Consider the following 14,063-nt stretch of genomic DNA (forward strand, 5'->3'; position numbering starts at 1 on the left):
AGCCCAATTAGGCAACAAAAAGAACTCAGTTCAGTACTTACGCGCTCTATAAGCAGCGGCTTCATGTGCGTGCGCTTCTCAGACAGCGCTCAGAAACCATCTCTCAAGCAGTGTTGGGTAAGTTACTTCAAAAAAGTAATTAATTACTAATTACTAATTACATCATCAATGTTGTATTTAAAATACTTTTCTAATTACTCTTGTCTGAAAAGTAATTTAATTACTCAATAAGTAATTCAACTCATTACTAATTCTTAAAATCCCTATAGACCGGATAGACAATAGAAAGGAAACTCTTTTAATAATTTAAATATGAGTCAAACATGTAATAGTTTAGCCTTTTATAGCTTTTTAAAACATTTTAGCTTTATTAAAACATACTATAATACTTAAAAAAAAAAAAAAAAAAAATTAGTAATAAATAGGGATGTCACGATACCAAAATCTAGTAGTCGGTACCGATACCACCAAAAGTGAACAATACTCGATACCAAAGTCGATACCACGGTAAAAAATATATAAAGATACAAATAAAACAATGCTATATTTTTTTCAGATAGGTCTAATAGTAGTTTTACTTAAGTAAAAATACCACAGAAATTGAATAATCAAATATAAAATAACTCTGCATAGTCATAACTGTATAGATTAAATATAGATTAATCCTTATTAAAGCTTTTCTTTTATTGTTTGATTATCATTTATAATACAGACAGCCATTAGTAGACAGTAGCATGTTTTAAAGACTGCTCTCACTAAGACCTAATGGACGGAGACAATATGCTGTTACACACACTGTTCACATTCACATAACCAACGCGAATATACGGCAAGACGGGCATTTTGACATAACTGTGTGTGTATTTGAATGTTTATGTGTAATAAACCGCGAAAATTTGACACTCGCGAGAGACGGCTATGTGTGTGCGCTTTGGTTGAGAGCGCACTGACTGAAGACCGTCTCTCAGAGAGCGTGCGCAGTGTTTTCTCTCTAGGACATAGCTTACATTTTACAGTAATGTTCTAACCCACCTGTGTCAAAAAAGTAATTGGAATATTTCCATTCTGCAAAACAGCCACTCGCTTCTGCAGACATCTTCAGACAGCGACTACGCAGCCAACTGGTGCAAAGTTGCGAACTCACTCTAGTCAATGCTCGTGTTTACACCAGCTGCGCCGCGGAGCGTTTTAGAAGCGTCCCAGAAGCGGCTCGCCGCGCCACTTCCCTAAAGATATGCGCCTCGCCTATTTTTGACAGACGCCGTATCCAAGACGCGCAGCTCAATTTCAAAATAAAGTCAAAATAATCACCCTGTGTAAACTCTCGCTCATATTTCACATCACTAGGAGGCCAGAAACTGACGACAAGAGATTCAAAGTTGAAAAACTTAAAAAAAAATTTGTTCTTGTTGTCCATAACTGGATTTTTAAGTGTATTAACTTCGTCTGTAGGCTACAGCAAAAAAAAAAAAAAAAAAAAAGCATGGCATAGCAATAAACACAATTAAACCGGGCAAAATATAACCATTTAGCTATTAAAAACACAAAAAACCAAGGAAAAAACTGTCAGACAGGCAAATCTCGTGGTCTCGTGAATCCAGCCGCTTCACTTCTGAAATGCTTCTGGTGTGAATTGACACCGCGCAGAGGACGGAACCAAACCTTGCTGGAGCTGTAACGCGCCGCAGACGCATGCAGTGTAAACAAGGCTTGAAACCGCCGTTACACTCAACGCTGCTCTCAAGCCTTGTTTATACTTTCGCCTGGCTCTGCATTGCAACCCTTCTTTGAAACGACAGGGGGCGACTCGGAGTAATTGTCCTCTAAACTATCAGGAAGCAACCGTGAGGAGTAGTAAGGTGCACACATGAGGATGTTTGCTTTTATTATACTTCACCAAACCCGCACTACAAAAGAATCAAAGAATCGCGTAAAACCCAGTAAATGTTGAGATTATTACTTGTGACATTAGAACAAAATATATGGATGAGAACATAAATATAAAACTAAATTAAACAACAATCTCTTAAATAATTTCATGAACATTTTTATTAAACATGGACCTTTATTTTCATTAAGAAGGCTTATTTCTGCTAGTATATGCTCATTTTGTAAATGTAAGCAATTCATTTAGACAAATGCAAACAGAGTGCCAGAGTCGCCTCGAAGTCATGCATCTTTGGACATTACAAAAAATGCCGTGCACACCGCCACGTGAAATGGGGTCTCGCGCACTCAATGAGCACAACTGCCCACACAGCGAGGATGCCATTTTTGCCGCGCGCACCTTCACGCTTGTGCGGACGCGACGAATATAAACTAGTGGTGTGTCTGAAATCGCATACTGTCTGAGTAGATACTACATTTGAATTTGAACTTTCTTCACGACCGTTAAAAAAGTATGTTCTATATAGTATGAATGTGTGTAGTATGAATGTAATCTGGATGTACTACATCTGCCTTGTTGTCATTATCATGTGACCTTCACCTTCACCTCCATTCATAAATCCTCTCCCAGGCCTCATGGGATAGTAAAGTGTCCATCGAATGCACACTTCAGATTCTTGCTGGAAGTAGTAGGTCATCCGGGTACTTTTCACCTTCTGTTTTTCGAATACTATGTATTCGGACATACTACTGTGTTGGTGTACTGTTTTTTCACTTGCTATATAGTAGAGAAGTATTTGATTTCGGATGCAGCGCAGGCTTCAGACAGCACTCGCATATAGCGAAATGAGTTCTCTTTTGCTGTTTATTGCACTTCAACAGTTTAAAATCACTTGGTTTTTAAACCCCAATGCTTAAAAACACATGCAAATAATAAGCTTTTGTGGCCGCGTCATGTAAGCGTAACCGCGATAGAGACGATGGTCCAAATCTCTACCTTTCTACCGGTTAATCGTGTCTACCGGTATATCACCCAACAACAATAATGATGCTGATAAGAAAATTCTTCTGCAACCATAATGAGACTTGTGTAACGGAGTACACTGAAAAAAAAACAAAAAAAAAAAACAATTTGGTGTAGAAACAATTTTCACTCAGAAATTGCTAGTAAATTTCACAAACAGAAAAAATTGGCAAAAATGTTTGAAGTACAAAAACTGAAATAGTATTTTCTTGTATAATGTACTTTAACAACAATCTTTGTTTTATTTACAACTCTGAAAAATAATGTTTATATTATTATTATATTTTTATGAAAAGGCACTTTCCACAGGTTAAATATAGGCCCATAAGCAATAAAGGCACAAAACAACATCTTTTTAATTGTATCAAAATCAAAGATAAAACCTTTTTTGTTTGTTTTATGGCAAGTATAAATGTATCAATACCTATTAATCAAATTCTGGTCCCAAACTTAGTCTCTACTGAGAAACAAGTTTCATTTTGGTTACATTTGCCCCCCTTGTTACTTGAAACCAACCAATTCATGAATGTGTATATATAAATTTTTATTTACTTGATGTTTATGTAATGCTTATTGCAAGAAAATGAACACAAATCATGGTTTCAAACCATTTAGTCATGTCCAAAATTGCAGTGTTGCCAAATTTGCACATATAAATATTAAATATAATAAATTATAATAAATATAGTACATTAAATAATTTGCAATCATATAAAAATTAGTTTAAAAAAATAATTGTTTTTTTAAGAGTCCTATTTTGTACTAAAATAAGTCAATCACAACATTCTCCTATATATTATTTCTTACTCTATAATTTATTAGTCCAGCAAGCTAATGTGCTTTGAGAATGTATAGATAATACATAAAGTACAATAATACAACAGAGACAAAATATAGATGTCTTGGTTAAACATTGTCGATTAAGATGCAAGAAATTTTCAACAGCTCTTGTCAGCTTCTCCAGATCTCATTTCAATCTCAGGGAAGACTGAAATACAAGCCAATGTCACATAGTCTGCCACAGTAATTACAGTCAATTTATACTAATCACAATAATCATCAGGCTTTTCATCATCAAGCCAAAATGATGGCACTGTTACCAATCCACTTTCTGTCTTATGAGTTAATAATGGCAATACAGAGCCATAGGTCCTATTTGACCTTGGATGAAGGATGTGGCGTTTCGACGCTTAATGAACACGGCCGCTAAAATTAGCACACTTGCTTGGCCAAGGCTTCAATATAGGAGAGCAGAGACTATTCCATGACTGCACCTTCTGTGTCTGTCTGAGAGGAAGAAAGAGAAAAAGACAGGAAATGGATATACTCGCTGAGAGAAACGGACAGATCTCTGTTACCTCAGGCAGTCCTTCTCCTCAGTGTTTTCTGCTAAATGTTTGCATGCCTCCAGGATCTTTTAATGATTTTTCACCTGCAGTAGAGAAGAAAAATGTAGTCTAGAGGTTTATTAACATCATTCTCATATGAATCTGATGGTTGCATTCGAAATCGCATACTCTCTTGATTAGGTACTTGTTTTGAATAAGTAATTACTTCATGATTGCTAAAAAAGTATGTTGAAGAGTATGAATGTGTGTAGTATGAATGTAATCTGGATGTACTACATTCGCCATGTTGCCCTTATCATGTGACACTTACGTCATGTTGCCGCCTTTCGCAAATCCTCTCATGTGGCGTCATGGGATAGTAAAGTGTCCATCATATGCACACTTCAGAATCTCGCCGGAAGAAGTAGGTAACCCAGGTACTTACCTACTCTTTTATGAGTACTGTGAATTCGGACATACTTATTTTGTCACATACTGTTTTTCGCTTACTATATAGGAAAGTATGCAATTTCGGGTGCAGCCTATATATCCACTTTGGCTAAATTCCTTAAGCCTCACAGACCCAGGCATTGATATTAATGATGTATTTTCATAAATACATTATCTCACAGAAGTGAGTACACCCCTCACGTTTTTGTAAATATTTTATTATATCTTTACATGTGACAACACTGAAGAAATGACACTTTGCTACAATGTAAAGTAGTGTGTACAGCTTGTATAACAGTGTAAATTTGCTGTCCCCTCAAAATAACTCAACACACAGCCATTAATGTCTAAACCGCTGGCCACAAAAGTGAGTACACCCCTAAGTGAAAATGTCCAGATTGGGCCCAAAGTGTCAATATTTTGTGTGGCCACCATTATTTTCCAGCACTGCCTTAACCCTCTTGGGCATGGAGTTCACCAGAGCTTCACAGGTTGCCACTGGAGTCCTCTTCCACTCCTCCATGACGACATTACGTAGCTGGTGGATGTTAGAGACCTTGCGCTCCTCCACCTTCCATTTGAGGATGCCCCACAGATGCTCAATAGGGTTTAGGTCTGGAGACATTCTTTAGCAAGGCAGTGGTCGTCTTGGAGGTGTGTTTGGGGTCGTCATCATGTTGGAATATTGCCCTGCGGCCCAGTCTCCGAAGGGAGGGGATCATGCTCTGCTTCAGTATGTCACAGTACATGTTGGCATTCATGGTTCCCTCAATGAACTGTAGCTCCAAAGTGCCGGCAGCACTCATGCAGCCCCAGACCATGACACTCCCACCACCATGCTTGACTGTAGGAAAGACACACTTGTCTTTGTACTCCTCACCTGGTTGCTGCCACACACGCTTGACACCATCTGAACCAAATAAGTTTATCTTGGTCTCATCAGACCACAGGACATGGTTCCAGTAATCCATGTCCTTAGTTTGCTTGTCTTCAGCAAACTGTTTGCGGGCTTTCTTGTGCATCATCTTTAGAAGAGGCAAGATAAACTTATTTGGTTCAGACGGTGTCAAGCGTGTGTGGCGGCAACCAGGTGAGGAGTACAAAGACAAGTGTGTCTTGCCTACAGTCAAGCATGGTGGTGGGAGTGTCATGGTCTGGGGCTGCATGAATGCTGCTGGCACTGGGGAGCTACAGTTTATTGAAGGAACCATGAATGAGCAGAGCATGATCCCCTCCCTTCGGAGACTGGGCCGCAGGGCAGTATTCCAACATGATAATGACCCCAAACACACCTCCAAGTCGATCACTGCCTTGCTAAAGAAGCTGAGGGCAAAGGTGATGGTCTGGCCAAGCATGTCTCCAGACCTAAACCCTATTGAGCATCTGTGGGGCATCCTCAAATGAAAGGTGGAGGAGCGCAAGGTCTCTAACATCCACCAGCTCCGTGATGTCGTCATGGAGGAGTGGAAGAGGACTCCAGTGGCAACCTGTGAAGCTCTGGTGAACTCCATGCCCAAGAGGGTTAAGGCAGTGCTGGAAAATAATGGTGGCCACACAAAATATTGACACTTTGGGCCCAATTTGAACATTTTCACTTAGGGGTGTACTCACTTTTGTGGCCAGCGGTTCAGACATTAATGGCTGAGTGTTGAGTTATTTTGAGGGGACAGCAAATTTACACTGTTATACAAGCTGTACACTCACTACTTTACATTGTAGCAAAGTGTCATTTCTTCAGTGTTGTCGCATGAAAAGATACTGTATATCAATAGAAAAAGATTCCACACCATCAATATTAATTTGTGATAATTTTGCACAATGCAAAGCTATTTTTTTTAAATAAATTAAAATATTAAAACGTTTAAGTGTCTTTTTAAATGATTTTTCTTTTAATAATAACATTAAATTATTGGTGTTGTGCTGCTGTGACTTCACCCTTGCAGGCTCGCTATTGGCTGATTCAGAGGTTGAGGGCGGCCATTTTGAGTTCACAACACTTAAGTCAGCACTTAAGAATCAGTCTTATGCTTTACTAAAAGTTGCTTTTAGCTTCTTCATAAAAGTGTCCTACTCTTAGAAAAGTCCTACTCTTTAAAAAAAAAGTCCTACTCTTTACTAAGAATTTTTTGACACTTAAGTCAAAACTTAAGACTATTCTTAAGAGCATTTCTGAGAAGTTTTATACATACGGGCCCAGGACTTCAGAAGTGGGAATTATCACATCCGATAGCACGTGAAGGCAGCATAAATACAGAGTTGAAACAGAAGAGAAAGTCAAAATAAGGGTCCACATAACAAAACATAAACCTGACAATGAGATGGTACGGCTATTGTTATTTGTATAACAGTTAGTTCCGATCCTCGAATCTTACTGGACAAGAGACTTTCTGCTGATATTTCACCAGTATAAGCAGAACTATCTCTGCGCGTTCTAGACGGGCTGCCAGTCAGTGCAGTTACATTGTTACGCCACAAGGTGGCGGCAAGGGACTGTCTTTGAGTGAGTCTTTAAACCGTTCATTCAACTTATTACACATACAAAAGCGCAGATTCATTCAAAGAGAGATGTAATGAAACAAGCTGTAGAAATCATTTTAACTTTGAGCGCAACTTTAGAAGGCTCAGCTGACCAGCAATGCGTCGATGCTAAGACAGAGATTTCGCCATCCTTGGACATGGCAACCTTTTTTCACGAATATGTCTCGGCCTGAAGGACAGACGCAGGTAATCCCACTCGCTCAGTCGAGCTCTCTCACATTCATCTGTTTAGGCTTATAAAGTGCAAATCTACGGAGCCTGTACAAATCTCCATGGTACACATTATGTTATCATTACCAACTTATTTAATATTAAGTACACATGCACGGTGTAAAACGAGAAGGGCATAACCTTAAGAAAAAAGTAAACATGGAAATATCGCGGTTGTTGCGGTTCTTGCGTTCCTCTGCGGTTGGATCGTCAATAGCGCGATATATTGCGGTTATCGCGAAAGCCCTAAGGCTGTTATGAATGAAGCATAATTTCTTGTACTTTCAATTTAATTGGATCAGACTCAGTTAAATTTTACATTTAAGTGGCATGGGTAATGATGGCTAATGTCAAAGATTTCAAAGGTTTATGCCAATTATTTTTAATTAAATTAGCAAAAAAACAAAAACAAAAAAAAATATGTTAAAAAAAATTGTTCAATGTAAGTAAGGAAAAAATGATACAATTTTATACAAATAATAGTTATTAATTACAGGTCAAATACTTGCTTGGAACATTGCTAATTTTGATCCAAAACAATCAACAATGGTGTTAGTAAATGACAATGTTGTGTGACTTTTGACTTGCTGGGAAATTTAAAATTTAGATCGAAAATGTTTTACTTCCAGAACTGTTGCTATGATACATTTACTTCAAGTATTTAGGTAGATTTAACCCATAGTAATTGACACGTAGCTATTATTTAATATGCTTTAATGCGGCACAGGCATGTGATGAGGCAGAAGCGTGTGTCCAGCAGATGCAAGGCATGCTGAGCTTCAGGGTCATTCTCCTGCTGAGTGTTATGAAGCTCCACAGCCACTCCAGCCATCAGAACCAAAACACAAGCATGATGGCTTTACTGTAGCATCAGTACTGCTGTTACTCTCTTCTTGCCGAAAGACAGTGGAAGTGTGTGTTTATTAAAAGTAATGTACGTATAATAATGACTCATAACTGACATGTCGTCTTTTCCTGATTAACAAACGTGTTACCTCCCCCTTGGCCCAGTTCCAAATACCGAGAACCTTGTCTAGAGGTCATCAATTAGCAGAGTGCGGTCCAGATCCAGACCCAAGATTGGTTCTTTACAGACTGCAATTTGTTTATATTAATATAATTTTAAGCAGCATTTTTTTTCAAGCAATAATATTTGAACTGTAATGTGAAACCATAAAAAGATGGTACTTACTCTTCTGAGTTTAGTTTTCTCTTTTTCTTCTTCTTTTTTTTCTATTATTATTTGCGGTCTCATTGGTTTGCAAGTCACTATTCTATAAAGGTAATTTGTAAAGCTGCTTTGGAATGAATTATATGTGAAAAGTCACAAATATATTTTAATTGGATTATTATTAGTTAGTCTTTAATAAAGAAATGGATATATAATTTTAAATAATGTGAAGCTTCCTTTGTCCATATTGCTGCTGATGCTTCAATTAAGCGCTGCTTGAGTTGAATATGCGGAGTCAGAATTTCTCAGCAATCTGAAAGTATGCCTTAAAAACAGTTGTTTAATGCAGGGTAATGATTTAACAGAATCCAATTTTTTTTTACTATTTTAATTGTATTAAATTGTATCGTGTTTCTTTTTAATGGATTTTGTCAGGTCGACCTTTCTCTGCCCTCTTCAAGTGGGCAGAGAAAAGTTATATTTCGATAAATATAAACATTTTTACTGTACCAGATTTTAGTTTTTTTTTAACACAGTGTGTATTTATGCTGCCTTCACTTACTATCAGAAATGTCCTACTTCCCACTTCTGAAGTTGTGATTAAGACCTTGTCACATTCAAGTGCTTTGTTGTCGGAAAGAACAGGAATCATGATGGACACTAGGTTTATTTTTGCCTATTTATTGGGAAAATCTTATAAAAACCAAAATGATGTTTAGCGTCCCATTCATTGCCAACCATATAAACATTCATTGCGCTATCTAGATAGCTTGGTGGTGGTTCTGGAATTTCAATCAAATACAGGCTATTTTTGCTGTGTACAAAACATACAATACACTTCAAATGATTATACATGTTTGTTAATATCTACTACTTTAACGAAAAGACAAGGCGATGTAGCTGTTGTGGAAAAAACTAATAGGCTTCCCCCAAGTTTCCCAGTGGTAAATATGACTTTTTAACTAGGAAACTGTGTATGATAATTCTGATAGCACATGAAGGCAGCATTACAACAAGTGCAAATAGCCTGCCTTGTTGGCAGAGGCTATTTACACTAACTCTGCCCACCAGAATTTGATGCGACCAACCTGAGTTAAAATCTGAGTTAGGGGTAAGTGTAGAGGAGGGCTTTAGGCTTTAGGGACAGGGACAAGTAATGTCCCAATAAGGCCCAATAAGTCCCAATAAATCTATATATTTCTCCAAAAATGGAAAGTTGCACAGCATACTGCTGCCCTTGTATACCCCCGTATTTAAGTGCCACCTACTGTCGCAGAGTGAGCTGAATTTTTATTAAACCCATCTGAACAGACAAATCGCATGTGAAAATCAAACCGAATTTGTGTTGGTGTGAACAGGCCTTTAGATTGCATGGGCATCTGTGCTTTGTAATGAGATTTCTCTCGACTGAGACTGGGATGTTGCACAATCCTGTTTTAAAATGTTCCAGCACATTGACAGCAGATGTGAGAATGCTGGTGCAGACAGCTGTGATGAGAAATAAAAATAAACATGCTGAACAGAGATGCCATCAAAGATCATTCAACGTCAGTCAACTTCATTCTTTGAGTTCTTAACTCAAAGCTCCATTCAGCCAAATGATAAAGCCATAAACATTAAAGCCTCATTTATCGGGCTTTACTGAGTAAGTCCATTGCTAGGGAAATAAATGAGAATGTGCCTTAAAAAGCCTTCTACATTAGCCCCAAGTAATCTTCATTCTTTTAATTTCATTGTGCTTTAGTGGTTGTTTGTTCAGGATTATAATTCCAAGATCTTTCTCCTCTAATGGTTCTCTATGGGGAGAGTCTGTTAATCATTGTATGTGGCTGGAGGTTTTGATGTCCTTTTCCTCCTTTATGAGTGCTGATGAGAAAAAAGCTTACTCTCCTCAGCTGACTGAAGAGCAAGACTACAGTGATAAAGAGTGTATTGATGAGCTTATTGATGATTTGTCGTTTACTGGGTAAAAATGTCAATACAGAAACAGCAAAGTCTTAACTGGTCCATGTAGACACAAATCTATATTGGCCTTTAAGTCATTTAGAACAAAGACACATTTTAGGATTTTGATTATTTTAAATATAGTTGTCAATCAATGACTTTTCAGATTAGTAGTCTATGCTCAAAGCTGAAGAATTCTTTTTAGCATTAAATATACATGTGTGCAGTAGTTATTGTAAGTCTACAGTTAAAGCGCTAATATTTTACTTAAATGTTGAAAGAAACTCTCAGCTTCTTTATGGCTAACAATAGACTAATTTGTCTGTATTTCTTGTGCTCTGTAATATCATATAGGGGTGTTGTTCGTGTGGACGTCAGCCTGCAGGATGTGGATATTGATCAGTGCTCTGCAGATGGATGGTTTGCAGGAACACACAGGTGTAACCTCACCACAATGGAGGTGAGTCCATCTTTAAGCTCTTACTTCAGATTCCAATGTTTTTGCTTATTTGAAACATTCCAGGTCACCAGTCCACACTTTTAGTGGCCTAAAAATGAGTATACAACATTAAAGGAATAGTTCATATCACAGCCCTTGTGAAAAAGAAGTGCACTTGATTGTATTAAATATGCACTTGCAGTGTGCTTCAAATCTTAGAGGGTTAGTTCACCCAAAAATGAAATTTCTGTCATTAATTACTCACCCGCATGTCGTTCCAAACCTGTAAGACCTTCGTTCATCTTCAGAACACAAATTAAGATATTTTTGATGAAATCCAATATTTTTTTTATTTATTTATTTTTTTTATTCTCAATAGAAAGCATCGAAATTACCACATTCAAGGTCCAGAAAAGTAGTAAAAACATTGTTAAAATAGTCAACATGACTACAGTGGTTTAACCTTAATGTTATGAAGCAGTGAGAATACTTTTTGTGCACAAAAACTAAACAAAAATAATGATTTTATTCAACAAATTCGTCTCTCCCCTCTCATTTTCCTACGGTATTTACGTTGCAGCATTTCCAGGTTCTACATCAGAACACCGGAGCCGGTCAATACTGAGCCAACATTTGAACGCAAACATGGAAGCTCTGAACTGTGTTCACTGCGTCAACTGTGTAGGAGACTGACAGGAGAAAATTTGTTGAATAAAGTCGTTATTTTTGTTTTGGCACACAAAAAGTATTCTCGTTGCTTCATAACATTAAGGTTGAACCACTGTAGTCATGTGGACTATTTTAACGATGTCTTTAGTACCTTTCTGGGCCTTGAATGTGGTGGTTAAATTGCTGTCTATTGAGGAGTCAGAGAGCTCTCGCATTTCATCAAAAATATCTTAATTTGTGTTTGCAAAGTATGCAAAGTGTACTTCTTTTTCAGAAGGGAGTTCACTTATTATATTCCAAACCAGTCTTTCTTTCGTGGAACATTACAGATATTTAGTGGAATGATTCTTTGTTCCATATGAAAATAAATGGGGACTGGAGCTGTCAAGCTCTAAAATTTTAAGAAGAAAAGGCACCATAAAAGTACCTTAAAAGTGGTCCATTATATTATATTATATTATATTATATTATATTATATTATATTATTATGTTATATTATATTATATTTATTATATTATTCAAAAATGGGGCTGTAAGTAAAAAGCCCATATGACTTCCAAATCTTCGTATGTCATTAGATAGCTTTGGATAGCTTTTAAATAGCTCAAAAGAGTAAAAAAAAAAAAAAAAATTATAATAATGTTGTGTCGATGCCATTAATGCTAAAAGCCACTAGTTCTCACATGTCGCTGTGAATAATCTCCTATATTTAAACATTCAGACTTTTAAGAGATATGTTACTTTTAGGCATTATTTGCAGACCATTTTTGTTGCTTCATGTTTGGTGTCAGTTGCATCATAAGATACAAAGGAATCAATGTTGTTTGACATCATTGACATCAAAACTTTGAGTAATATTAGTTTTTGGATGAACTATTCCTTTAATATCTCCAGTTTTCTGCAGAACATACATAATTTGAACTCTACAGGACCTCAGCAGTCAACAAATCACATCATCTCACAGCAGCATGCCAGCTCACATTTTGTTTTCCGCTCTTTGTTTCGTGGCGTTCATCCTGCTGTTATTTTGAATGACAAAAGACATTTTTAAAATTGTGTATATATAATATATATATATATAATCTTTGACCTTCTGGCTCAACAGTGAATGATTTTGCTGTGTCTTAATCCTGTTAACCTGATGCTTAGAGGATTGCAGTTATAAAGAGAATAGATTTTTAAGGTCTGGCTCCTTCATAATGGATGTGATGTAATAGATTGCACAGGGTGCACTGAATAATTGAGAAAGCTCTTTGTGTGCTTGGCCTCCTGATGGACACTGCACAGTATGCATGTGCGAGACACAGTTGAGCGTACCACACATAGCGACACAGCATCTTCACTTTATGCAACTGAATTGTGACCTCTGTCATCATAGCTTCTATCCACCCCTCATAGCACAGGTCTGGTGACGGTGATGCTGACTATAAATAGAGCTCAAAACTGCATTGCAATCAGGAGTTTTGTTGTAATGTAATACAGCTGCTTTGTACCAGAGGGCCCCACGTATGCAAAAAAGCTGTAATATGCTCTCATTATCTCGGATGTCTGACACTGAAACTACAGCCCACGTGTCACTGATCCTGTTTACGCCAAAGCAGAGATTTCCTACTTCATCAGACCAAGAATATCATTAGCAAAGACTTCCGGAATGTGTAATCTGGTACTGCACATGCATTTAGCCATTGTGGTTGAAGGTTTGGTTTTGGATGCGAAAACATCCTACTATGTAAGACACGCATCAATATTATTATTGCTCATTATAGCTTTAGTGATTTGAACAAACTCTAACCCTCAGTATTAAGCTTTTATGTGTAGTGTTTGTGCTACTCACATAATGATACCATGAATGAAATCATGCAAGGATATCTAGGCTATTACTCTTCAAAGAAATCAGATGTAGTTTGTTGGTCTGGTTGATGATAAAATGGGCGGAAACATCCCATAAACTTATTTGAAAGGCCATATTTACAATATAGAGACTTGATGATTGCCTCTTTTGACTTGAGTTTGTAAGCAACCACCCAGAGACCTCCTAGCAAAAACTCAGAACATCCCAGCATCCACCTTAGCAACCATTTAGTATTGCTAAAAATAAATCAGAACACCTGGCCCTAGCAACCATCACAGTGGGAACCGAACTTAGAACAGCATAGCAACTGCATACTGTAGCAATGCACTGACAACCACTTAGAACAAGCTAGCAACCACATAACAAAACCCTGGAAACCTCCCAAAACACCTTGGCAACTATCTAATATGGCCCCCAAAACAACTCATAACTCGCTAGCAATATTTACATGTTACATTTATGTGTTTGCCAGACGCTTTTATCCAAAGCATCTTACATTGCATTCAAGGTATATGTATATTTCTGTAATTTCTTCCATTTCCTGGGAATCA

The 14,063-nt window shown here is 37.3% G+C and overlaps 1 protein-coding gene across 2 annotated transcripts in view; it reads left to right on the forward strand.

Moving 5' to 3' along the window:
- The window catches only part of gpr158a (G protein-coupled receptor 158a), a 130,868-nt gene that overhangs the window by 11,372 nt on the left and 105,433 nt on the right, over window positions 1-14,063 (forward strand). For both annotated transcript variants that reach the window (XM_051882650.1, XM_051882651.1), the window contains exon 2: window positions 10,907-11,012. In XM_051882650.1, coding sequence (XP_051738610.1) covers window positions 10,907-11,012 — 106 coding nt within the window. The remainder of the gene's footprint in view (window positions 1-10,906; window positions 11,013-14,063) is intronic.

Source organism: Ctenopharyngodon idella, chromosome 23 (assembly GCF_019924925.1).
Source record: "Ctenopharyngodon idella isolate HZGC_01 chromosome 23, HZGC01, whole genome shotgun sequence".
Classification (NCBI taxonomy): domain Eukaryota; kingdom Metazoa; phylum Chordata; class Actinopteri; order Cypriniformes; family Xenocyprididae; genus Ctenopharyngodon; species Ctenopharyngodon idella.